A 23,944-nucleotide genomic window follows, 5' to 3' on the forward strand; every position below is an offset into this window, starting at 1 on the left:
GCTCTGGTGTGAGATGTCGCAACATTAACAAGAGACTTTCAGCACACTTGAGAAGTAACATTATTTTTTTTAACATGGTGTTAATTTAATAAAATTGATTACAATTTTTAAAATAGTTTGAGTTAAATATGCTATACTTAAGAAAATACATCAGGATAACGTGAGATGTTAAAGATATTAGCAACAGATTAATTAAATAGACCATTTATGCATTATCAGCATTTCAGTGTATTAATATAAAGTGATGTGTAACATTACTTAAATATGATAAATTCAGAGACTGTCAGAGAAAGGACCAGACATTGCAAAACTGGTTGAGATAAAGGGAGAAATCACCCAGATAAAGTTGCTAGACTTATTAATAAGTGGGAATTATGAAACCTGTGAGAAAAGATTAGTTTTGCAAGAAAACATTAAACTTCAGTGATAGGATACTAAAGTGGGGTACAAATATACAGTCCAACACAAATAACACTATTTTCTTCTTAGCATGATGGTGGTTTATGAAAAGTATTTTCAGTAAAAGGACACATTTAAAAAAATGTGTTGCTCTCAAATGCAATGCAAATAAAGTCCAAATACATGCATATTTTTGCAATGTATTCATTTCAGTCAGCCATTGATCTGCATTTAAGGCAATACCTCCAGTAACACAATTACGAAGGGACACAGCTAATTATTTCGCAAATCCAAAATGAAATTCAGTGGTATGACCCAGAAATGTCAATTTAATTGATCAAAACCACAACTTGTGTAGCTGAGAAATATAATATTGTAATCCATCAAAGGTTGCTGTTTTTGAATACACTTTCATTTTTTTTTTTTCCTCAGAACAAAATATGTAACAAATGAAATGTACAAAACCCAATTGAAGGAGTGAATATTTTATACATCATTGGAGTCTTCAAATCCGAAACCTGAAAGGCACTTTATTACTTGTCAGTTTAGTTCAGTCCAACTACAGCAGTTAAACACCATCAAGCTTTAATGTAAAATACATGAATGTAAAATAAAAATAATATTTAAAATAATATTTTAAAACGTTTCATCACAGCCTAACAGCAGAGTAAAGACTGTACTTCCACAATGAAATGAGCCAGTCAACATGTAACAACTGAAGTGGTTAAAAAGATTTTATGAAGTCCTGGACACTTCAAAATAGTCTAAAATGGTCTAAAATTCCCAGGATTCCATCCACCTGAGGCCAGCCATGGACGAGGCAGGGTCTTGCGCCAGCGGCCCCCTCATACCATAGGAGAGAGGGTGGAAGAGATAAAAACTGAAACAAGTAGAAATTCAAGTGTGAGATCAATATTAGAAATTGACTGAATTTGTGAACATAAAACACATAATACATAGAACATTTGTACAAAATGCACAATTTCAGCATTAGATAAAATTAATATACTTGATTAATTTACAACAGCAAATGTTGTAAATATAATAAAAGCATAAAAGTGATGTCTAAATTTAAATATTAGAGCCTTACCTGTAGATGAACCCTAACAGGAGTATAAATTGACCTCCCCTCATAAGACAATGGGATATGGATGAACTAAAGAGATGGTGTAAATTCTGGAGGAAGATGTCCAGAGTAATACCTTAAGTAAAGAAGGTCATTAAATGTTAGAATGAAACGTGTTTATTGAGATAACATTGTGTCTAAACATGCTAATTAATGCTACAAAATGTAAAATATGTAGACAAGTTTTTTTTTGTTTTTTTGTTATTGGAACAGATTTAGAGAAATTTAACATTCCATCACTTGCTCACCAATGAATCCTTTGTAGTGAATGGGTGCCATCAGGATGAGAATCCAAATAACTGATAAAAACAAAATCACAATAATCCACAGGTAATCTACATGTTTCCAGTCTATCGATTAACATAAACTCTGTGTTTATAAGAAACAAATTCATTAAGATGTTTTTAACTTCAAACCATTGCTTCTGGCTAACATACAAGTCCTCTATCCATTACACTTCTTTCTCTACTGTACTGAAAACTTGTCTATATCAGGAGAGAAATATACACAGATCAAAGAAGTGAAAACAGTTCAAAGCAGTTCTAAACAAATATCGCAATGTTTTTATCAGCTGTTTGGACTCATTCTGACGGCACCCATTCACTGGAGAGAATCCTATTATGTAAATGTGAGCAAATTATGTAAATTTCTCCAAATCTACATTTTGGATGGCATGAGGGTGAATAGATTTTCAGCAAGTGTTCATTTTATTGTAATTAAAAGAAGGCAGCAGCTCTGACTGCAGCATAAACTTTTGGACCAATGCAGTCCCCTCAGTTATCTAGTTTGCTGTCGTACCTGTGAGCATACTGCTGAACAACATTGCAGGAAAGTAATGGTGGTAGTAGAGTATGCGACCCATGATGTAGAATGGGAAGTAGTGTAATAGCCAACCCAAAAGCAGCATCCCACCGCCCTCCATGAGAGTGTGACAGTGAACTGAAAGACAACATCAGCTGTTTTAGACTTGTTCTGATTGGCTTTTTATGGTTTTAACCAACTTTTTTGGTTAAAAATGATCCAAAATCAATATTTGAGCAAGTACATAACTAGCCAGTGTTCAAAACTATCACCTTACTTTAGCCCAATTCACAACGGTAAGCTTATAATAATGCTTTCTAATTTGAGTGGTACGGGTAGGTTTTCGCGGGAAATTCGAGCATGGCACTGCGTCATTACGTCACGTCTGTAAACATAAAGAAGTTGTCCTGGCTACTAGGCTATATCGCATGTGAGGATCCTGCAGGTGACGGATCGTTTATAGCCTTTTCTCTCAGCTAGAATAATTAAATGTATCATTTTGATGGCGGATTGTAATCTAGAAAGGATTATGTGTTTATGAAACACATGTGAATGAAATTAAATTATATTCCAGTTTTAAATGTGCTTCTGATTACAGATAGCCTGGGATTACACAAGATTTGTATTTTAAAGAAAACCAGTTCGAAGGGAGCATAGTTTGCTTTTTGGGTTAAAAGAATTTCTTAATATGAAATTCAAATGGAATGACAATTAGAGATTAGACTCTAAAGAAATTGAAATCGACACGCTAATACACACTATACTCGTAGTGACGCAATGCTGATGTTGTTAACATTAATAATTTGATAATAAAGTATAACAATAATAATAATATTTTGCACGGTTTGATGTGATATGAGCTAACCAATCGTTAGATTTAATCACCATTGGCAGCGCAATTTATTGTAATGCTTTTTTCCTCAGTTGGTCAGAACAAACGTGGCAGACTTGTTACTTGTTCAGATGGCAATATATGGTGAAAATTCTTATTTGGGTCATATATTCCAAGACATAGGCTAAAATCTGTGATTGCACAGTAAACATCCACACCGGTGCAGTGACTGACAGCAACACATTCACCTCAAAACATTAGATTCATCCGCGCTGGAGCTGTGCCGGAGCACAGACCACACAAGCAAGACAAATCCGCACACAGCTACAATTCCAGGTTATCAAACAGAGATGGCGACAAAGAGGCAAAACATACGGACTGCAGCTTTAAGTACTGCACAATATGTAGTGCTGCTTACCTTTCCTCATTCCCTCCATCTTCACTCCTCTCTGTTTTGCTAAAGATGCCACTGTCAGCATTAAAACAAACAGAGCCAGACTCAAGAGATTCAGCCACCAGACGACCTGAGGATTAAATGTAATCTTCAGTAATGATACGACAAGAGCTCTTAGAAAACAAACAAAAAAAAAGTCGTCATAAACTTACAGGGTTCCCGAGAAGATAAACGCGGTACTCTGTCTCATTCACTCCAGAAAACCTCAAACCCTATTATGAATAATGAATTATAATGAGATGGTACTCCAATAGATGTGGATCTTCAAAACAGTTTTGTTAGTGTTAAATAAACTTTTACTAAAGTGAATAAAAATCAATTAATAAAAAAAAATTTCATTAGAAATTTTCAATAGAAATAAAAAATGATTTTTTTTTTGAAATGTTGTCTTGCAACTAACGAAAATAAAATAAGTTGAAGTACTAAAATTACTAAAAATAAAACTGAAATAAAAATTTGATGGAAATATTAAAAAACATAAAATGGCACATAAAATTACTAAAACTTAAATAAAAATTAAAACAAAATATAAAAAAGTATATTTTTCAAATTAATTAATTATTCAAATTAATTAATTATAAATAATAAAAAAACATCACTTTCAAAATTTGGTTTCCTTTAAACTGTCTTTTTAGACAATCTACCTGATAGTTGATGGGCCAGTGCCAGGGTTTAGAGTTCATCTCATTGTCTTTTGGCTTTAAACCACTGTTTCCCTAAACAAAAATACAAGGTTTACTAAACTTAAACCCATATACTTTAATTCATGAACCATTCCAAAGCAAAAGCAACATTTTAAAAGGTAGATTTTCCTTTAGGGTAATCTTATCTTACCCTGATCATCACAATATGAGACTCCCAGAGGATCTCCAGGAAAGTTGGTTTGAGCACTGAAAGACTGATGTTGGGCACTGTAGACATAAAAAGATGTTGCATGAACAGCTAAGTAAAACCCATCCAATGGCACATTTCTGTCTATTAGCTATATGAACATACGTTTAGGGTTGATGTGATCCTCAATGTTCCACTGTGTGTTGGGGGTCTCTTTGACATATGGGCTACATGTGACCTCCACTTGTTCCCATCCCCTGTAGAAGAGTAAAATCCAGTTTAAATGGTTTTCTGTGTGTAATATGCACTACAGACCAGATCTAAGGTTTCTGCCGAATGAACGCTCTCACCACTTGGGAAGGGTCTTTCCAGAGGAGCCAAGCACGCAGCCTGTAGAGCGATGGAGAAAACGCACTTTACTACGCAACACCTTCACCGGATCTCCTTTCTTCCCTCCACACACCTCCACCTGCCACAAGTCATTCATGTCTCCGCTTCCATTCTGAAATGAAAGCCATTATAGTTTAAAATGTGTAATGCTACTCTATTGGAACTTATGAAAATGATCAATGTTCATTTGGAGATTTAAAGTTGTGCTAAGGTTTGATGTCAACTAGAAGCACAAGGTCATCTTTTTGCTGGCAATGATACAATCAGAAAATAAAAATCTATTAAGCTGATAGAACACAAACCCACATAATCAACCAATAATGGAACATAGTTTCTATAATAATGCCAAAACATTATAATACATGAATGGTAACTTCTAATTAAAAAAATAAAACGAAAAAAAAAAAAAAAAAAAAAACAGTACTCACAATGCCGTAACCTGTGACCTGCAGATGTTTTTTGGTCAGCGGAGCTTCATGGAAATGACTATGAAGATTTCTTGTAGTTCTGAGGAAGAAAGTCAGGAGTGCACTGTTTTAAACTAACAGTTCACATCATTCTTTTAGAGCATAACTATGTTACTTTCCCAAAGACCTTATACGTACTCTTTGTGTTCCAGTCTAATGATATCACCATGTCGGACCAGTTCTGGCGGCCCTGTGATATCTTAGCAGGGAACAGGAGTTATTGAATATTGTGCAGCGTGTATCTAGAAATATAATGCAAACATGCACAAGAACTCACCGTCAGAGTTGTCCGGTCTCTTGACCAACCATAAGTTGTTATAATCTTTGTGCAAATAGGCTGTAACCTACATGAGGTGAGATGTAAAACAGATTTATACAGGAATATGATTCATCATTTTGTTAGAAATGCATCACCTAACAGAATAAATACTAAATTCAAGACACATATCAAATGTGCACATTTAGATAATCATAGGTTTGGTGTCGGTAAGATTATTTGAATGCTGTGAAAGAAGAATCTTATGCTCACCAATGCTTCATTTATTTAATCAGTAAAAACTGTGATATTGTTAAATACTATTACAATTTAAAAGAACAGGTTTTATTATATTTTAAAATTTTATTTATGTCATATGATCTTTCAGAAATCATTCTAATATGCGGATTTGCTGCTCAAAAATTATTTCTTAATTATTATCTTCATCAGTGTTGATAACAGTGTGCTGCTTAATATTTTCTTACACTGTAAAAAAATTCAGACCTCCCAACTCAAAATTTTATAGTGACTGATTACATCTAAATTTTTCCATTGGCCCAATTGAATTTTATCAACAGTCTGTTAACATTGGCTCAATGAGAAATAATATGTTGAGCCAATGGAAAAATTTTGATTTAATCAGTCACTAAAAAAGTTTGAGTTGGGAGGTCTGAATTTTTTTACAGTGTACTTACTTTGTAACTGTAGTGTGATTAGAAATTTTGAACCAAAATAAGAATTTCAGATCAGTTTTTCATCTTGAAACCTTCCAGATAGTGTTACTGTAGTGCTGCTGTCAAACTGTCTGTTAAGAGTAAACGATGGTGAACTGACCTGCTGCTGGTGAGCTCCAACACCTTCTGGGTAAAGGTGCCAGTGAGAGTGCAGATACCCTCCTGCTATTCGCAGATTCTTCACAGTTATGACAGAGCCATACGCCAGATCTGTGTGGAGGGAGAGGTACAAGCCAGGATATTGTCAGAAAACTGAATCTTTTCACAATTCAATATGTTTTTTGTTTTTTTTAAGTAAAAAAGAAACACGAGCAGTAAAAATGCCAAAAATTGAGCTCAAGTTGTTCTTACACTCTGGCATGGAGGCGTTGTGCAGATTGTTTCCAATTAAGCGAGACTGAAAAGCAGAGCTAAAGAAACCATCCCCAGGACCGCTATGTATTGAAAAGAACAAAGCTTTAGCATTATTTTATTGAATTAATGACCAATGAACTGCTTTAATAATAGAACAGAATATTAATATTGGCTCAAACATACCTTCTGTTTAAAACAATGAAGTGAACAGCAAATATTGTAGTGTACAGGAACAATGGGAGCATTATCAACCCAAAAACTCGAGCTAACAAGTGCTTCCCAAAATCCAGCTAGTGAAAAATGAGAAAATATTTTCATTCACAACATGCACTAATGTTTAAAAGTTTGAAATCCGTAAGATTTTTTTTTCTCAGCAAGGATGCATTAAATTGATCAAGTGACAGTTAAGACTTTTATAGTGTTACAAAAGATTTCCATTTCAAATAAATGCTGTTCTTAAAAAATTCTATTCATCAAAGAATCCTGAAAGAAGCATCACGGTTTCCACAAAAATATTAAGCAGCACAACTGTTTCCAACATTAATAATAATATGCAAAGCATATAAAGAAATTTAGAATGATTTCTGAAGGATCACGTGACACTGAAGAATAGAGTAATGACTGCTGTGCTTTGACATTACAGGAATAAATTACATGTTATAATATATTCACATAGAAAACAGTTATTTTAATTTGTAATAATAATATTTCATAATGTAACATTACAATATGGTGTTTGTTTGTACTGTATTTTTGATGAAAAAAAAAAAACAGCCTTGTTGAACACAAGAGATATTGTTCAAAAACATTAAAAATCTTACTGATCCCAAACTTTTGAACAGTGCACTATATTTGACAATATATTCAATCTTGTAGCAGGTTCTCATTCATACCAAAGACAAGCTGATGTCCCCAAGCAGCATCCACAGATCAAATGCCGTGTTAATTCCCACCAAGAGGATGACAAACAGTCCCACAAACTTTACCCCCAGAGAGCCAGAGAGGCAGACCCCTGTCAGAAGCAGCCAGAACCACCAGGAAAAGCTGAAAGGGCTAGAGACAAGAAAGAAACTTTGCACTTTATTAGGTACATAAACTCGACCAGTAAAGCTACATAGAGAGATGCACCAGATAGCTCTACCTGAGTCTCTGTGTGTTGAATCTGACCATGCAGAGAACAGAGCCCATGATGAAAAACATTAGAATGGGATCCAGGAGAATGTACTGAGACAGGGTGATACAGCCAGTGTCTGTTGTAAAATACATCACTGGATTTAGATTTAGATGATCATCGTAATGCCTTCACTGAACACAGGTCAGCTCTGTGTTGATGATCACTTCCACACTCACCAAAGATAAGCAGAGAGGCTGCGATGAGCGCTGCTGGCGTAGAATGTGACAGCTCCAGGACAATAAGGAAGGCAAAAGGAGGAAGACAGGAACCAAGAGCTGCACAGAACTAAACACAAATTCATCACAGGGATTAAAGCTCACATATGAAGAATAATACAGAACAAAGCTAATGGCAATTTCTTTACATCACTCAAAAAAATAAAACTCAATAAATAACATAAAATAAAGGGGTATCATAAATATACATAATCAGAATACCTTTTGGACCTTCAAGTATATTTCAAATACAACTTCCAAAAATATTATATTTTTGCATTTTTCATCTTTCAGCTACAATTTTGCATGGTTAAATTAAAAATTTGCATTTTGGTGTATGATGTCCATGATAATGTAATATAATTTAATAAAAATTATTTATTATATAATGAACACAGTCAACACACACATACATATAAACAATACTTCAATATATTATTTATTATACACCATCACTTAAAAGTATGGGGTCTGTAGGTTTAGAGTTTTTTTTTTTTTAAATAAGTTTGAAAAAGTCTCTTATGCTGCATTTATTTGATCAAAATACAGTACAACAGTCATATTTTGAAATATTATTGCAATTTAAAGTAACCATTTTCTAGCTTAATAAGCAAAAGCAATATTTCAACTATAATATGAAATTTTATTAAAAACTCATTGAAAAATGATTAAAATTAAGCGTCTTAAAGATATGCATATATTGAACTGGGATTTACCGCTCTCATCCCCCAGTAGTTGTGGTGCTCATATTTGTCCCCTGGTTTTATGAAGGGAAAGGTCCCATCATAGCCTGTCAGGTATCCAGCGAGGCCGATCAGCATCTGAGTGAGGAGCGTAGAAGCAATCTTTTGAATCACACTACAAACTACACAAAAACTGACAAAATAATTCACATTATCTTACAACTAGCAGGGGTCTGAAACACATACCTTTCCAAGGGGTGGATGGACATCAAAGAAGAAGGTGCGGTTAATGTAATAGCTTCCCATTTTCCCGAAATGAGTCTCATCCCAACTGCAAATGGACCATAATGTTCAATAATCGTGCATTGATAGTAGGTTTACAATCACTGATCTAATACTCACCATACATGTGGAGGCTCAGTGATTTTGTAGAAGCGTGTACATACAGAGAGCACAAGCACCAGAACCAGAACCAGAACCAGAGTATAATCTGGCACATGGTCAGCTCTGGAGGGAGAACTGAGGTGTCCTCCTCGTTTGGGAATCCTTTTATTCGCCCCATTGGAAGTCTCATTAGAAGGCTGGGAAAGGCACTCAGCCCCCTCGTTTGTCTTAACGTTACATGTTTTTCGATGTCTTACAGCTGATGTGTCTTGTCTTTGCGTGTAATGCTCCTTCTGTCTGTCGTCCATTAGCAGCTTTCTTGAAGACAATGAGTCATTATCAAAGTAACGTGAGCGAATCCACTATAAAGAAAGTTTCTTCAGTCACAGAGTTGAATAAAAGAAAAATGAATCCTCACAGGATTTAAGACGGTGCAGTCTGGTCGTGTTGACATGTCGCTGAATGAAAAATGGTCTTGCTCATCACTACAAGGATCCTAATGCTTTCCAGCTCATGTTTGTTGTGCATATCCAGAAACTGTTCTAGATTGTTGGTTTGGGAGATATTGAAAATGTCTGCACTTTACTGTCACCTGCTGGACAGGAGAGGGACATGCGGCCAGTAAATCCAATCAAATGTGAGTGAGCACAAAGACGCGTCGAGCAAGATTTGTGAACGTCTAATATAAAAACCGGCGTTTTTCTATTTTCAGTTTAATATAAAATTTCATTAACTCCGCTAATGGAATAAGTAGCAGGTCTACAAAAAAAAAGAAAAAAAAAAAAAAGAGCCCAAATCAAAAGCCCAATCTCTTTAGGTTTATGGTAATTAGTGTGTGTGTGTGTGTGTAAAATATGGGCATAAAGTACAAAAAATATATTTTTTAAAACTATAATTTACTGTATACTATTATTACTTCTTCTACTAATAATACTACAATTTGTGTCATTTTTTGCAGTCCAAAGAAAATTATCCAATTTATGCAACATGATTTTCCCTATACTGTAATGACTTTTTATATGTAGGTAAATCTGGATTACCATGTGATTGATATTCCACTTGGAACTGAAGATGTCCAATTATATTTAAACAGCAGCCAAATAAACAAATATTACAGCTGATTTATGGACTATTTTATCAGATATGTACAAAATAGATTTTAGATAGATAGATAGATAGATAGATAGATAGATAGATAGATAGACAGTGATGGGAATAACGGCGTTATAAATAAACGGCGTTACTAACGGCGTTATTTTTTTCAGTAACGAGTAATCAAACGAATTACTGTTTCCCCCGTTACAACGCCGTTACCGTTATATTATATTATATTATATTAGAATTAAATTTTTCAGTTCATCTGAATGGATGCGCAGTGAAGCTGTATTTGACGTACCATAAACTCTAGTGTAAAGGCGCACAGCTCGCCGTCGCTTTCTCTCACATACACGCACGCAAAGAAAGATACAGAGCAAGAGAGTCTTTCATAACATGCAGAATTGACGCGCTACATGTAAACGATATTCTTTGTTGTATTTTCCTGTCAAGATAACGGAGTTCCTTTGGAATTCTTCAGCTTTTAAGAACTGCCGGGTTCTCAGGTAGTGGGCGGAGCTAAAGCGCAAAGGACAATCTCATTGGCTGGCGCTCACCTATTATCGTCCCTGTTTTGATTTCAGCAAATAAATTCGAGCGAATGCAGACAACGTGATTAATATTCATGAACCCAGCAGCTCATTAATCCTTAGTGCGTTTTATATTGATGACAAATATGCATTCATCCTTGGTTATTCTAATTACAAAAGTTATATCATCATATAATATTAAATTATCATAATATTATATTATAATACTTGACTGACTGATACTAAGTGTCAGTAGATAAATAGTGTAGATTAATGTACAAAGTTTTATAATAATAATTTATTCTTTTTAGTGTCCATTTCATTAATTTAACATATTTAATATTGGGGGCATCCAAAGTTATTTGACATTTGAATTTTTTTTTTTTTTTAAAGTAACGCAATAGTTACTTTCCCTGGTAATTAGTTACTTTTATAATGATGTAACTCAGTTACTAACTCAGTTACTATTTGTGAGAAGTAACTAGTAACTATAACTAATTACTTTTTTAAAGTAACATGCCCAACACTGTAGATAGATAGCACAAGATAACATGAAAACAGACACAAACACCAGGTGTAAGCATTACATATATTTTAATTAGGAGTGGAGCTATAAATGTGGATTAACAGTCTTTCCATGCTTCTGAATGATCCATATAGATCCATGTCCTTCATACACCGATATATTAATGATCTACAAACAAATAAAAATTGTATATTCTTAAAACTCCATTAGATGAGTATAAGGTCCGTTTGTATCCAGCTTCAGGACTTGTCTGTTCCCATATGTTCCATGTTTGACCTCTGTAACAGTGTCACTGTTCTTGCAGGCTGAGAGTTCATCTTGACAATGAGACACAAAGCTGTCGTAAAGCTTCAAGCCTTCATCTTTCCCAATGTTGCCATGATACTGCATCCCTTTTCCTTTAGGTTTTCCTCCAAGCGTAGCTTGCGGTACTATGAGAACACTGCCTGGTAGCTGAAGGACTGTGGTGTACTTTCCAGATTCTGTCTCACAAAGCTTCATGTTCAGCAGGGTGTTCACTGAGTGGGAAAGCAGGTGTAAATTAAATACAATGTATTATTACATTTCAGAATTAATGCATGTATGTATGTTTTATTGCAAACGTGAGACAGGAGCAATTGCATACCCATTTTGGGGATTATATCTTCAGTTGCACCTTTGAAAAAGCAGATGTAGATAACCATTCCCCTATTAATCTGAACAATCAGAATTACATTAGACGGGTCATTAGTTGGACAAAAACTGGAATTGTAGTTCAGATGAATTATTTAAATATTTTCCCGATACCTCAACCCATTCAGCTTCACTCCCAGCATCTGGAGGTTTGACCTGCAGTCGCGCGTGCAGACACTGCTGCAGAAGCACTCGCGCTTTCATGCCGTTCTCTGTTCTCTCGGACATTGCTACGAAATTCCGAGGTAACATAAATAATATAAGTTTATTTTGAATGAACCTCGTGAGTTTATTGGTTTGGAAATGAACTATGGAACTACCGGGGGTTCCGGTTCCGCTTCCGCGTGAGAATCCAAACAATATACGTCATCAACAGTGGACAGTGCGAGGCGACTTCACGACAGCTCGTGCCATCTATATTTTTGTTTAAAAAAAAACAAACAAAAAAAACACCACACTGTATTTGTGATATGTTATATTATTTATTCAAAAACGTAATCAAGTACTAAACCGATAGAAACGAGTGTCACATGGAAACCACAGCGGCGTCTCTGTCTTTGTTTTGCTCGTGACATTGTCTAAAATCTCGTCTCTGGGAGATTTATAAAATGGTTAAATTACACGACAGCTACAAAAGGCTTTTGCAAATATATACATTGTCCTCAAACATTATAGGCACACCATTTTTGGCTAGCAGATTTGTTCCTACACATCAAAATAGACATGAAATCCGCTTCAAGGTAAGTAAAACTCATTAACATGCATTGATTACAGGTGTCCTAATTATTAATGGTGTATAGATGCATAATCCCAACGACATTACAGTCTAGACCAGGGATAGGCAACTTCGGTCCTGGAGGGCCGGTGTCCTGCAGAGTTTAGCTCCAACCCTAATCAAACACACCTACCTGTAACTTTCTAGTGATCTTGAAGACATTGATTATTGTTGATGATTGTTTTCTGTTTAGACTTCAGGTGCTGGTGACCGAGCTCTACAGGAGAGACAGAGGCAGCACATGGCACGAGGTTTGCCAAAACAGAAGCCCATAGCTGGAGTCAAAGAGGTCATTGTTGTTGCATCAGGGAAAGGAGGGGTGGGAAAGTCCACAACAGCAGGTCTGTTGTCTTTTGCATTTATTGACCTTTGTGTGTTTCATGCCACAATAATTCCCATCTGTTTATTTTACTCTTTAATTAACTGCCAGCATTTCTCTGAAAACATTATTTGGTTTCTGTCTTCACAGTGAATCTTGCTCTTGGACTTATGGCTAACGATCAGGTGACATTCAGATAACCCTATCTTAGACACTGTATTGAAACCACAAAATTATTTCACATTTTATTAGACGTTTTGCCTTCAGTTACATCTTTTTCGTACCACTTTTGCATGTAGAGTAAATCGGTGGGTCTTCTAGATGCTGATGTCTATGGCCCCTCCATTCCAAAATTAATGAACCTAAAAGGAAACCCTGAATTAACAGACAGTGAGTTTTGTGGCCATATTTCCTTTGTAAACAAAATATATCTTGTTTTATAAGGAAATTAGTTTGTCAATCATGTCTGATCTTTTCTTTCTTTATTTTCAGAGAACTTAATGAGGCCACTTGTGAATTTTAGAATTCCTTGGTAAGTACATGACTGATTAATAGTTATAGTGCAAAAGTGTTATTTTATATAGACTGCTGTTCAAAAGTTTGGGGTCGGTAAGATTTTCAAAATGTTTAAAATACGTTTTTTATGCTCACCAAGGCTGCGTTTAGTTGATCAAAAATACAGTAAAAATGTAACTTAAAATGTAAATAATTCTTGTGATGTCAAAACTGAAATGTCAGCATCATTACTCCAGTCTTCAGTGTCACATGATCCTTCAGAAGTCATTCTAATATGCTGATTTGCTGTTCAAGAAACATTTTTTATTATTACCAGTTTGAAACTGACATTTTTCAGGATTCCTGTAACATAAATGTCTTTACTGTTTGATAAATGCAATGCATTCTTGCAAAATAGAAGTATTAACTTCTTTTTAAAAAATCTCACTGACCTCAAACTTTTGAATGTTAGTTTTGTTTTTTCTTTTATACAACTTAATGTTTAAATGTTTTCTTTTTGCTTCTCCGACCTCTACAGTATGTCAATGGGCTTTCTGGTTGAAGAGGTTGCACCTATTGTGTGGAGGGGTCTGATGGTGATGTCAGCTATTGAGAAACTCATTAGACAGGTGTGCGATTTGGAAATTGCTGTTGATAATAGGATTTTGTCAAATATCTGTTTTTTTTCTTAGTCGTTCTCATCCAGCACAAATAGATGTGATTTCTTCAATAGAGTTCAATTTCCATCCATTGGCACATTTTAAATGATTGTGCATGAATTATTCTCTACCCTGGTTCCATGTAAAATTGTGTCATTTTCTGCAGTCTAAGAAAATAATCCAATTTGCTCAACATTGTTGTTCCTTTCACTACCATAATGACTTTTTCCATGCAGGTAGATTGGGGAATCTGGATTACCTTGTGATTGATATGCCACCTGGAACTGGAGATGTCCAACTGTCTATTACTCAGAATATTCCTATAGCAGGTAAATAAACAAATGTTACAGCTGATTTATGGTCTGTCTGCCTATTTTTGGCATCTGTTACACTCTGAAAGAAGCATTCTACCTAATGTCAGTCACAACACAGCGCCATGGATTTTTCCAATTCAGATTGTCATTTAAGGTTTGATTGTCATTGCTTGTATCAGGTGGGAGAGAATTGGATGCATTAATGTTTTCTAGCATTCGGCACATTCATTATGAAATCAGTTTTTACCGTTCTTAAACATAATGTAAGTACATTTTGATTGGTTTATACACCAAACATCAAGCTTAGTGGTATAATTTTGTCGCGTTTTGTCTTTCAGGTGCTGTAATCGTGTCTACGCCTCAAGACATTGCCTTGCTAGATGCACGAAGAGGCGCCGAGATGTTCAGAAAGGTCAACGTTCCGGTAAAGCAATTGCTTTTGTATTGAAAGGCTTCAGCTCCAACTTGTCATTAAATTATAGTGGAAAGTTCATGCTGATAGAGACCTACATTGAAGCAATATAGATGGCATCAATATATTAATATCATTGTTTTGTGTTAATTCTGTGATTTATTTCCGACAGAAAATACCTGATTGGTATCAGTGTTTTTTTTTTTTTTAAATAAATAAATTTACGTTTAAGGATGTGCTTCGCGCTTTCAGGTGCTGGGTCTGGTTCAGAACATGAGTGTTTTCCAGTGTCCCAAGTGCAATCATCAGACACACATTTTTGGCTCAGATGGGGCTAAAGAGTTGGCTCAGACCCTTGGTGTAGAGTTGCTTGGTAAGGCCATTCTGTATAAAGTATTACATTATGACCGACTGTTTTAGCATTTAAGCTCGTTGAAGAAAAAAAAAAAAAAAAAGTTGATGTTTATCAAATGTAATGCATATTATGAGGTCAAATTGTATGTAACTAGATTTGATTCAAGAGGATTGGCCAGTCTGTGAGGACACAAGGTTTTCTCTTTTCACTCCAGGAGACATTCCTCTTCATCTCAACATAAGAGAAACATCAGACAAGGGACAGCCTGTGGTTGTGTCATTCCCAGAAAGTCCAGAAGTAAGTGAATCATGTTGGATTCCTGTCTTGCTTTTCATTGGTTTCCATTAGTTACTTACTGGAAGTCTTTCATGATCTTTGGGTGCAGAAATTGGGTACACTACTTTGGTAGCATGTATTGATAAATGACAAAATTGAAATGCAAATATTGCATATTTATTGTATATAATATACAGTTGAAGTCAGAAATTTACAAACACCTTGCAGAATCTTCAAAATGTTGATTATTTTACCAAAATAATTCGCTAAAAATATATGTAAAAATAAATAACAAAATGCATATTATTGTTTATTTAGTACTGACCTTAATAAGATATTTCACATAAAAGATGTTTACATATAATCCACTAAGAGACTAATCAGCTGGCAGACTTCAGTCAGACAGAGTTTCTGGTTTTTAACAACCTGACATAAGATTTGTAAAATCACTTTCTAATATATTCATGGATATTTGCCTGTTTTGCAGGCCGAGGCTTACAGAAGAGTTGCAGCAGCAGTAGTACACCGACTCGCGGTGCAGCCGAGATGAATGATGTCCACATTTAATGTAGTTTTGCTGAGCAGAAGAAAATATCAGCATTGAATCATTGTCTCCTACACTTGCCTATTAGAATACTATCATTTATGTTCTTTATTTATGCACTGACATACAGTTCATGTTATTCAGAGATTAAAATAACAAATATAAATAAATCATTTTGGCATTATAATGAAAATAAGAACTCACTGCAATTATGATCATATTATAAGTGCCCTAATGTAATTTCCATGTACAAATCTCAGATGTGGATCTTTTCCCGCCAGAATAGACCGATAAGATGTTTACCTAGAAGGAAATGGGTCAAAGGGCAGGTTTTGGACAGCTTCAGTCAATGTCATTGCAAAGTGTCATTCCACATACATAAAGATGTTCATTACAGATCTTGACCACTTGATGGCAGTGCATATGTTTTCATACATCTGATTGTGCTTTGTTTGATTTATAGTGATGGCTAAATTAGGTCTTTCACCTAAACTATGACAAATTTTCCTCTTTTGACAGTAACGTGATTGGACTCTTCTGTTACTTAACTACATTTAATAAAGATAAACGGTCCTGGTCCAATAGGAAAAGTGGGATGAAGTTTTCACGGGGATGAGAAAAACAGGGTCACTTCCTGCATATTTTCACAGCTCCCTTGACTCAGCTGAAACAGCCGTATTCAGTCCACCCCTGTGTAACACTGGCCAGACAGACCAGTCTGTGATTCATCACCGCGATGAAGCTATTTTGCTTTCTTTTAGTCTCAATTGCTTAACTGTTCCCAGAAGACCGACCCCGGGGTTTCAGCTGTACAATGACCTCAGCTGAATTTGGACAGTTTCACATTTGGTGTTATTTATTTTCTCTTTGTTTTCACGATAAAGAAAGCGTTATCCTGATAACGTGCCTTGACTGATGTCATTGAGCGCAGTGCTGTGACTCACACTCCCATGAGTGTGTCATTGAGGTGTAAACAGCAAATAAACATCCATTCATATACTGAGATGTAGAATTCACCAAAATTCTGCCTGGGATTTTTGTCCCAGAGGGAATTTCACAACGAATGGGAGAAGACCATTCATAAATCTGATCCTAGATCAGATGACCTTCACTCATGAAACCTTATCTGCTTGTGAGACACTGCATAACATGAACATATTCAGATTACTTAACAAGCAACATGATTGAGCATGCTTCAGGTAATTCCCAGCTGGCAATAAACAGATTTCTAAAACAGTGTCCTTGTGGCGTTCTCAGTGGCATTATAAATGCAGACTTTGCTCCATGTGGTAAATGTGGCTTATAGCTTCCACTTCCTAAGGCTATGGAAAAAAATCAATAATTAAATGGGGTAGCTGTGCAGCCCAAGAGGACAGAGGGCAGTCTTATTTCTGTGTCATCTTTGATTCATGAGCAGATACTGTTAATAAGATAAGCTGAGGTGCAAACAAAAGGCATTTAAGGAGAAATCGTTATCTGTAAAATTAATATTGCTCAAGAATGGTCTCTTCACTGTAAATCATTCTAGTCTCTGTAAAACGGCACAGTTTTTCAACCAGATCCTGATCAAATTTTCATTATTATTATTGCAAATGGCATGATTATTTAACTATATGTGGTAATCTCTGCATCCTTATTTAGTACATGATGAAGTCTTCATGGCTTAAGTATTGGCTTTATGCCTGTAAATTGGCTGAAGTGGTGATCTGCGCATGTATAATAGAAGATACATATATATATAATTGATTAAAATTATGTAAGGTACGTGCCTTCTGGGGCCGAGGTTTTTATCAGCAGCTAAAGCATACTGTTGGCATGTATAATAAATCTTCATTAATGCTATATCTTGAGACCTGATTCTGAGAAACATCGGAACACTTTCAGAAAATTTTTTGCAAAAATTAGACCTTTAGGGGCATCACAGCTTGTCACTGTGGCAGTGCCTTAACTTTGTTTCTTATTTACCATTAAAAGGTTCATAGTATACCTTAAGGGTACATATTACCAGGGTTAGTGTAGTTAATTAAAATTATAACTAAAATTAAAACCATAAAGCAAATAAACCTGACTGAAATTTTAAAAGTGTTTATTAAAGATTACTAATGACTAACACTACAATACTGATTCAAATATTAATGAAAACTATAATATAAGCAAATAACACTGCATACTACTACGCTGTTAAATATGTTTTTTTGAAGATGTAAAAAAAATATGATTGTATTTTTTTTTTATTATTGGAGCATGTTTTACAGGAAATGTCAGTATTTCTACTTCAAATTTCACATTTACTTGAATGTTATTGCCGTTTCTTTATTTGTGAAATTTATCAGCAATTTCTAAGTAAAAACGGTTTCAAAATAATCCTACCATTTTTTCAGCACCCTCTAAATAATATGCATCTTTAATGAACTCTAAAGGTATAATATTTACACATTTCCTTAACTAAAGTAACAAAACAACTACCCATTGAAGTTCCTTTCTGTACTCTCATAGGAAGCATGTATACTTGAATTCTGGAGATCTGCTAGTCTTACCCATTCAGCACTTAAATTTAAAACCTAGCTTTTTTAAGCTCCAGACTTTAAGATCATAGAGATATTCTGACAATATTAAGCATGTGGCTAGTTATTTGCATGATATCTCTCTCCTGAAACCTCGTCTGCAGTGACCCGGAAACCCAGCCTTTCCCACAATCCCAAGCGTGGATCCATAACCATGGCAATGTAGCAGTGCTGCTGCTCAGGGTAAATAGCAGCAGCAGCTGGTTCCAATTGCACTGCAGCGTAGGGGAACGAACGGGAGGAGGGCGATGTATGCTTAAGGAGGCGTCTATGAGGTGCTTTAACTTAAGCATTGGCATTCTTCACAATAAACTTTGGGAGCATACAAGCAATATTAGCTGTATAAAACTATATTTTAGGTAGTTGAATAGTTGAGCAGGTACAAAAAAAAAAAAAAAAAAATCAATCCTTCCTGTATCAGGCATTTACCTAAGCATTTGGCTATTTTAGATTGCATTAAATGCAAAGAGATGACTGGCCTTATCTTGCACAATCAGGCTCCACAGAAAGGGTGTGGACACCAGGGCTTCTCAGCAAGACTCCAAGCACAGCTGACAGTGAATCTGCAGATCTGAGGGGTGTTGGAAGGAGATTTGGGGGTGGGGGGAAGGTAAATAATTAATGATGTAAAAAAGAGAGAGGGCACGATTTAAAAGAGGCACGGACAGACACATTATGAGGCCTGATGTTGAGTGTTTGATGTCCACACATTTGTGTTTTGTGGTCAGTAGCTGCACTAATGAACATTAATTATGAACATTAATTAGTGCTATACTTTGCATACAGTCTGTGTTGGGAAAGCTCGGCCATTGTAGAAGATAATTCTGTTGTATTGTTGATAGCAAGACAACTTTAAAAAAAAATAATAAAAAAATAAAAATAACAACCAAATTGCTACATTTCAATCAATGTATTGTTATTAAAGGCAAAACTATTAAATGTTGTTTCGGTAATTTAAATAAATCTGAAATAAAATGAAAAATATTATATGAAAAACTGAAATGACAAAAATGATAAATGTTGCCTTGCCAACTGACTGAAACAAATTTAAATTGAAGTACTAAAATGACTAAAACTGAAATAAAAATCTTTCAAATTAAAGCTATAAATATTTAAAAAGTAATAAAAATGACAAATGCACAAAATGACTAAAACTTTAAAATTAAAATGTAAACTGAAATATAAAATAAATACTATAATAGTAAATAAATAATACTATAACACTCCTTTGAATCCAGAATGACACAAAAGCAGATAGGTCTATTCTTTTTGGCAAACAGAGTTTCAATGGATGATTTTCAAATGAACATCCATTAGAGGAAGTGATGTCTGCACATGGCTGATGGCAGTAACATTTGAATGTCAAATTCAGACACAATCATGACACTGTGATGAAATTCACTTTCAGACCCACAGGCTTTTAGAGCCATTGTTCAACAAAACAGATCAGATCTGGATAAAAGAAAAAAACTGTAGTCAGACTATCTGATTTATAGTTTCAAGGCGCAGCCTCAGAGAATCACAACTCTTTTTTTAACATTAATAATAATACAAAATGTTTCTTGAACAGCAAATCAGCATATTAGGATGATTTCTGAAAGATCATGTGACACTGAAGACTGAGTAATGATGCTGAAAAAAAGTCAGCTTTGCCATCACAGGAATAAATTATTCTTTTAAATATATTAAAATAGAAAACATTTTAAATTGTAATATTATTTCAAAACAGTTTTACTGTATTTTGATCAAATAAATGCAGTGATGAACATAAGAGACTTCTCTCAAAACCATTAAAAATGTTATTGCCCTTTTTTGAGCTTTTGAATGGTATTTGCGGTATGAAAATATGTGAAGTATGAAACATTTAGGAAAAATAAACATGACCCATTTATTTCCGTCTTGAACAACATGTACTTTGAGCACTTTGACAATAATATCAAGTAAAAATTCACTGTACAAAAATTCAACCTTCTAAAAATGAAAACGTATGTCTTTTCTTATTAATCAGCAGTGCCAAATTTACCTACGGTAAATGGAATAAGTTTAATTCCACTTTTTTAAATGTATGTAAAGTTTAATAGATGAAAACAAAGATGTTGTTAACCACATGACAATGACAATATTTTTAAAGACAAAACAATGATTTCAGACCCTAAGTGGTCGGATTGACCATTTGCATTTACAAAAGAAGAAACTTGACATTTGTATTGCGTCCCGGGACAGGGAGTGGCCGGCCACTGACCACAGATAGGCGTTGCCTTGGGAACAGATGCTCTCTAGATAATAGATTTGGCGAAAGGCGAATCAGTTTATGAAACACAAACATATCAAACACAAGAAACAGCGTGGGCACACCTCAGTGTGTGTGTGTGTGTGACCCACCTTCATTCCTTAATCAGACCAACCCATGTCTAGCTCTGCTGGTTAGTTGCAGGGGATCCTTCTGCCTGGCACAGACATACTGAAGGAGTATGTATTCAAAAGGAATCATAAAAAAGAAATTGTTGGGAAAAAAAAAGAATCATAAATGTATAATAGTAAAGCACAGTGTGTGTCTGTTAAGAATAATCTAAATTTAAATAAACTAAGCTTGTAAGCACAAGAGAGGCTGTGCATATTCAAAAGGTATGGGTCAGTTCATTTCAATGCTAACTCAAATGGTAAACAGTGTACTACTATAAACATTGTCCTGAGTTCTCTGGGCACAAAAAAAAAACAAAAACAAACTGAATGTACTGCAGATGTTTGCTAAATTCATTGTAGCATACAATCTCTTGCTAAATGAACACCAGTGACAACCACTAACATGTTTTATTGATGAAGTAAAGGTATGATGAACTAGTTTATGATAAAAGCTCTGGACTCAGAAAAGATTTTAAATTTAACTTTAGACTTTGTGCCAAATACATCCATAAGAATAGATAAAACGGTCCAAACAGGATAAAACCGGCCTTCCTAATCTATGGTGTTTTCTGTATCATTGAAATAGCAGCTGAGCCTTTATACAAACAGACCAGGGTCCTGTTTCATAAAACAAGTTTACCAAATAAGCCAGGCTTATTTCAGTTAGTCTGACTTATTGTCAGTTGATTTGGTTAAAAATAAGTCAGACTAACTGAAATAAGTCTGGTATATTTGGTAAACCTGCTTTATGAAACAGGCCCCAGGACAATAGACCTTTAACTTCCAGCTTTAAACAACTAGTTTTAAATGAAGTAATATAACATATTTTACAATTCATAAACAAATCATTCATTTACAATATCACTTAGTTATTTAAAAATAAAGACAGTGACTTATTCGAAAACATACATAATCTGTAAATGGTACTAGTTGAGAATATATATATATATATATATCCATACAGCATATATACATTTTGCATATATATAGCATATATATATATATATATATACATACATATACATACACACCTTGTAGCAAAACATTAATGCAATTTCCATCAGTAAATCTCAATCCATAAGGCTACTACAACCAATATGTAAATATAACATAATAACAGATAGACAGATAGGAACAGAGTTATAGTGTTAATACAAATAGATTCCTTTTTAATAGTTTATTCCTTGATTTTACTTGCTTGCCATAGCAGCACAGATTAAATTAAGATATCAAAAATCAGAAAGTATTAACCTACATGATCCTGAGAGACAATCGTGAGCGCGCGTCGTGCCCCCGCGGTGAGCCGAATGGAAAAGTTAGTGTGGAGAGAGAGAGAGAGAGAGAGAGAGAGAGTGAGTGAGAGCGGATCTCTCCGTCGCCATTACTGACTGGAATGAGAGGGGAGGGGATGGCTCTCCGATTACACGCATACCACTCTTACTGCTAGAAAACACTGAAAACAACCACTTTAAGCAAATATCGCCAATTATTCCAACCGCTCCCGGGACACGCGACAAAACTGGAATTTGTTTCGGTATCGCATCCGCAGAAATTAAAGGAAATAGTTGGAATGCCTCCTCCTATCTGTGGTGTCTGGAGCTGGGAGCGACCATGTTAGGTAGGGGAATGTACACGGAGTATGTGACTTTCCAGCATGCTTTTTATTGTTTGCTTTACTGAATTTGGTTTAATGTGTGATTTATTTCCACGTCTAGGCGATAGTTCTGTAGCTTTATGTAAATGCACAGATTTGTCTGTTTCGCCTACATTGCGCTGTGTCGGTGTCACACTTAACTAGCCCTGGCTAACTGGGAAGCTAGCAAGCAAAGGAAGCATCTAATGCCTTGATAGAGGCAAGGCCCGTGTCGATGAGAATACAAAATAAGCATATTAACACATACTAAACGGATCTAAATCGGCGTGTTATTTAATACAAGAGTGTGTGCGTATTGATTGTCCTGTGATAAAACTATTCTGATGTGAAATTCAATTCCTGGGATTCAAATGGAGTGGACGCTTGTGGGTTTCGAAGTAAAGATGCACACATTTTTGGCAATTAGTAAGCCACATTTAGCAATAAATGTGTCGACTAACGTTAGTTGTGGGAATCGTCGCTTGCACGTCTGATCGCAGTGTGGCTCGTAACAATAGCGCTTCTGCTCGGAATTCCTTCTCACCTTCAGCAGATGCTTTACATCCTCGCCTAGAAATACAGCCCACCGTCGTTAAGAAACGCGTCTCGACACTGATGTCCTGTGTTTCCGTGATTTAACGCCCGTGAGGTCCAGTCGGTGATGTCCCATAAATACGGTCGTTATTTATGACATTCTCAAGACAAAGGGATATTGCGGGCAAAATTACATTTCTGTCATCATTTACTCCAGGGTTCCCACGGTCATGGAAGAACTGAAAAAATCACCTGAGACTGAGAATGATAAAAAGTGTTTTCCCTTCCTGAAACTAATACAATTTCATAAAATTCATGAGCATTTTTAAAGTGAATATGCATTTTTCTTTGTTTTTTTTAGTTATGTTAAAATTTGCGATATTTCATCATAGGCTAGGTATTGATTTTGTGTAGAGTGATTCGAATTGGTTTTTCTTTTGAGGCGGTTCTTTTCAAGGAATCGGTCAAACTGGTTCACAGAATGTTTGAGATTCATTAGCAAGTCGATGTGAATGTAAATGTCCTTTAAAAGTCCTTATACAGTAATTATAAATGACTGAAAAAGACCTGGGAATGTATTGATAAAAGAAAATAAATAAAATGTATGCCTTTATTTTTTTTCTGTTGAACAAAGAGTGGTAGCTTCATTTATCAGTTACTTTAGTTATTTGGGAAACAGATGCAATAAAAAAGTGACTCAGGCTGTCATTCTGGCTAAGATCTCCTTTTGTGTTCCAC

At 35.2% G+C, this 23,944-nt stretch overlaps 4 protein-coding genes and 1 long non-coding RNA gene across 8 annotated transcripts in view; 2 read left to right on the forward strand and 3 right to left on the reverse strand.

Moving 5' to 3' along the window:
* Positions 1-311: 311 nt before the first annotated feature.
* On the reverse strand, positions 312-9,692 carry pomt2 (protein-O-mannosyltransferase 2). 3 transcript variants are annotated; one of them, XM_058748301.1, is made up of 23 exons: positions 9,519-9,692; positions 9,119-9,418; positions 8,963-9,047; positions 8,750-8,854; positions 7,995-8,103; positions 7,786-7,894; positions 7,538-7,697; positions 6,828-6,934; positions 6,642-6,724; positions 6,391-6,500; positions 5,578-5,644; positions 5,439-5,499; positions 5,262-5,340; positions 4,794-4,945; positions 4,609-4,700; positions 4,447-4,523; positions 4,257-4,328; positions 3,765-3,824; positions 3,577-3,682; positions 2,324-2,464; positions 1,774-1,824; positions 1,490-1,601; positions 312-1,279 (listed from the first exon to the last, which is right to left on the reverse strand). In XM_058748301.1, the coding sequence occupies exons 2-23, from the start codon at positions 9,406-9,408 to the stop codon at positions 1,174-1,176; spliced, it is 2,334 nt and encodes a 777-aa protein (XP_058604284.1). In that variant the 5' UTR covers positions 9,409-9,418; positions 9,519-9,692; the 3' UTR covers positions 312-1,173. The 3 variants fall into 3 exon arrangements, with proteins under 3 accessions (XP_058604284.1, XP_058604283.1, XP_058604285.1); XM_058748300.1 differs by having other exon boundaries at positions 313-1,279; positions 9,119-9,691; XM_058748302.1 differs by lacking the exon at positions 1,774-1,824 and having other exon boundaries at positions 317-1,279; positions 9,119-9,689.
* A 1,618-nt stretch (positions 9,693-11,310) lies between these two features.
* On the reverse strand, positions 11,311-12,342 carry dtd2 (D-aminoacyl-tRNA deacylase 2). Of its 2 annotated transcripts, XM_058750402.1 has the most exons (4): positions 12,244-12,342; positions 12,038-12,153; positions 11,877-11,946; positions 11,311-11,769 (listed from the first exon to the last, which is right to left on the reverse strand). In XM_058750402.1, exons 2-4 carry the CDS (start codon positions 12,149-12,151, stop codon positions 11,447-11,449), a joined length of 507 nt encoding a protein of 168 aa, XP_058606385.1. In that variant the 5' UTR covers positions 12,152-12,153; positions 12,244-12,342; the 3' UTR covers positions 11,311-11,446. The 2 variants fall into 2 exon arrangements, with proteins under 2 accessions (XP_058606385.1, XP_058606384.1); XM_058750401.1 differs by lacking the exon at positions 12,244-12,342 and having other exon boundaries at positions 12,038-12,175.
* Positions 12,343-12,513: 171 nt separating this feature from the next.
* nubpl (nucleotide binding protein-like) lies at positions 12,514-18,167 on the forward strand. The gene is given in 12 exon segments (XM_058750400.1): positions 12,514-12,663; positions 12,892-13,039; positions 13,168-13,202; positions 13,317-13,407; positions 13,510-13,549; positions 14,051-14,141; positions 14,408-14,417; positions 14,420-14,500; positions 14,824-14,909; positions 15,150-15,270; positions 15,467-15,549; positions 16,016-18,167. Coding segments are annotated over 12 exon segments (981 nt in total). The 5' UTR covers positions 12,514-12,531; the 3' UTR covers positions 16,079-18,167.
* A 2,081-nt stretch (positions 18,168-20,248) lies between these two features.
* Positions 20,249-23,321, reverse strand: LOC131522916 (uncharacterized). The gene is made up of 3 exons (XR_009266683.1): positions 23,217-23,321; positions 21,019-21,097; positions 20,249-20,912 (listed from the first exon to the last, which is right to left on the reverse strand). It is a non-coding gene; the product is annotated as an uncharacterized LOC131522916 (long non-coding RNA).
* Positions 22,336-23,944, forward strand: part of arhgap5 (Rho GTPase activating protein 5) — a 42,797-nt gene continuing 41,188 nt past the window's right edge. The window contains exon 1 of the mRNA XM_058748785.1: positions 22,336-22,657. The gene's annotated coding sequence lies outside the window, so the exon portion shown is untranslated. The remainder of the gene's footprint in view (positions 22,658-23,944) is intronic.

Source organism: Onychostoma macrolepis, chromosome 17, assembly GCF_012432095.1.
Source record: "Onychostoma macrolepis isolate SWU-2019 chromosome 17, ASM1243209v1, whole genome shotgun sequence".
Lineage (NCBI taxonomy): Eukaryota > Metazoa > Chordata > Actinopteri > Cypriniformes > Cyprinidae > Onychostoma > Onychostoma macrolepis.

What these genes read in the sequence shown, in the direction of transcription:
- pomt2 (XM_058748301.1), bottom strand. Translation starts at nt 9,408, where the DNA reads ATGGACGACAGACAGAAGGAGCATTACACGCAAAGACAAGACACATCA. An exon ending in ACTGGCCCATCAACTATCAG is followed by an intron (nt 3,825 to 4,256) that starts GTAGATTGTCTA and finishes TATTCATAATAG; the next exon opens with GGTTTGAGGTTTTCTGGAGT. An exon ending in TCACTACAAAGGATTCATTG is followed by an intron (nt 1,602 to 1,773) that starts GTGAGCAAGTGA and finishes TCTTTACTTAAG; the next exon opens with GTATTACTCTGGACATCTTC.
- dtd2 (XM_058750401.1), bottom strand. Translation starts at nt 12,175, where the DNA reads ATGTTACCTCGGAATTTCGTAGCAATGTCCGAGAGAACAGAGAACGGC. An exon ending in GTGAAGCTGAATGGGTTGAG is followed by an intron (nt 11,947 to 12,037) that starts GTATCGGGAAAA and finishes CTGATTGTTCAG; the next exon opens with ATTAATAGGGGAATGGTTAT. An exon ending in AGATATAATCCCCAAAATGG is followed by an intron (nt 11,770 to 11,876) that starts GTATGCAATTGC and finishes TTTCCCACTCAG; the next exon opens with TGAACACCCTGCTGAACATG.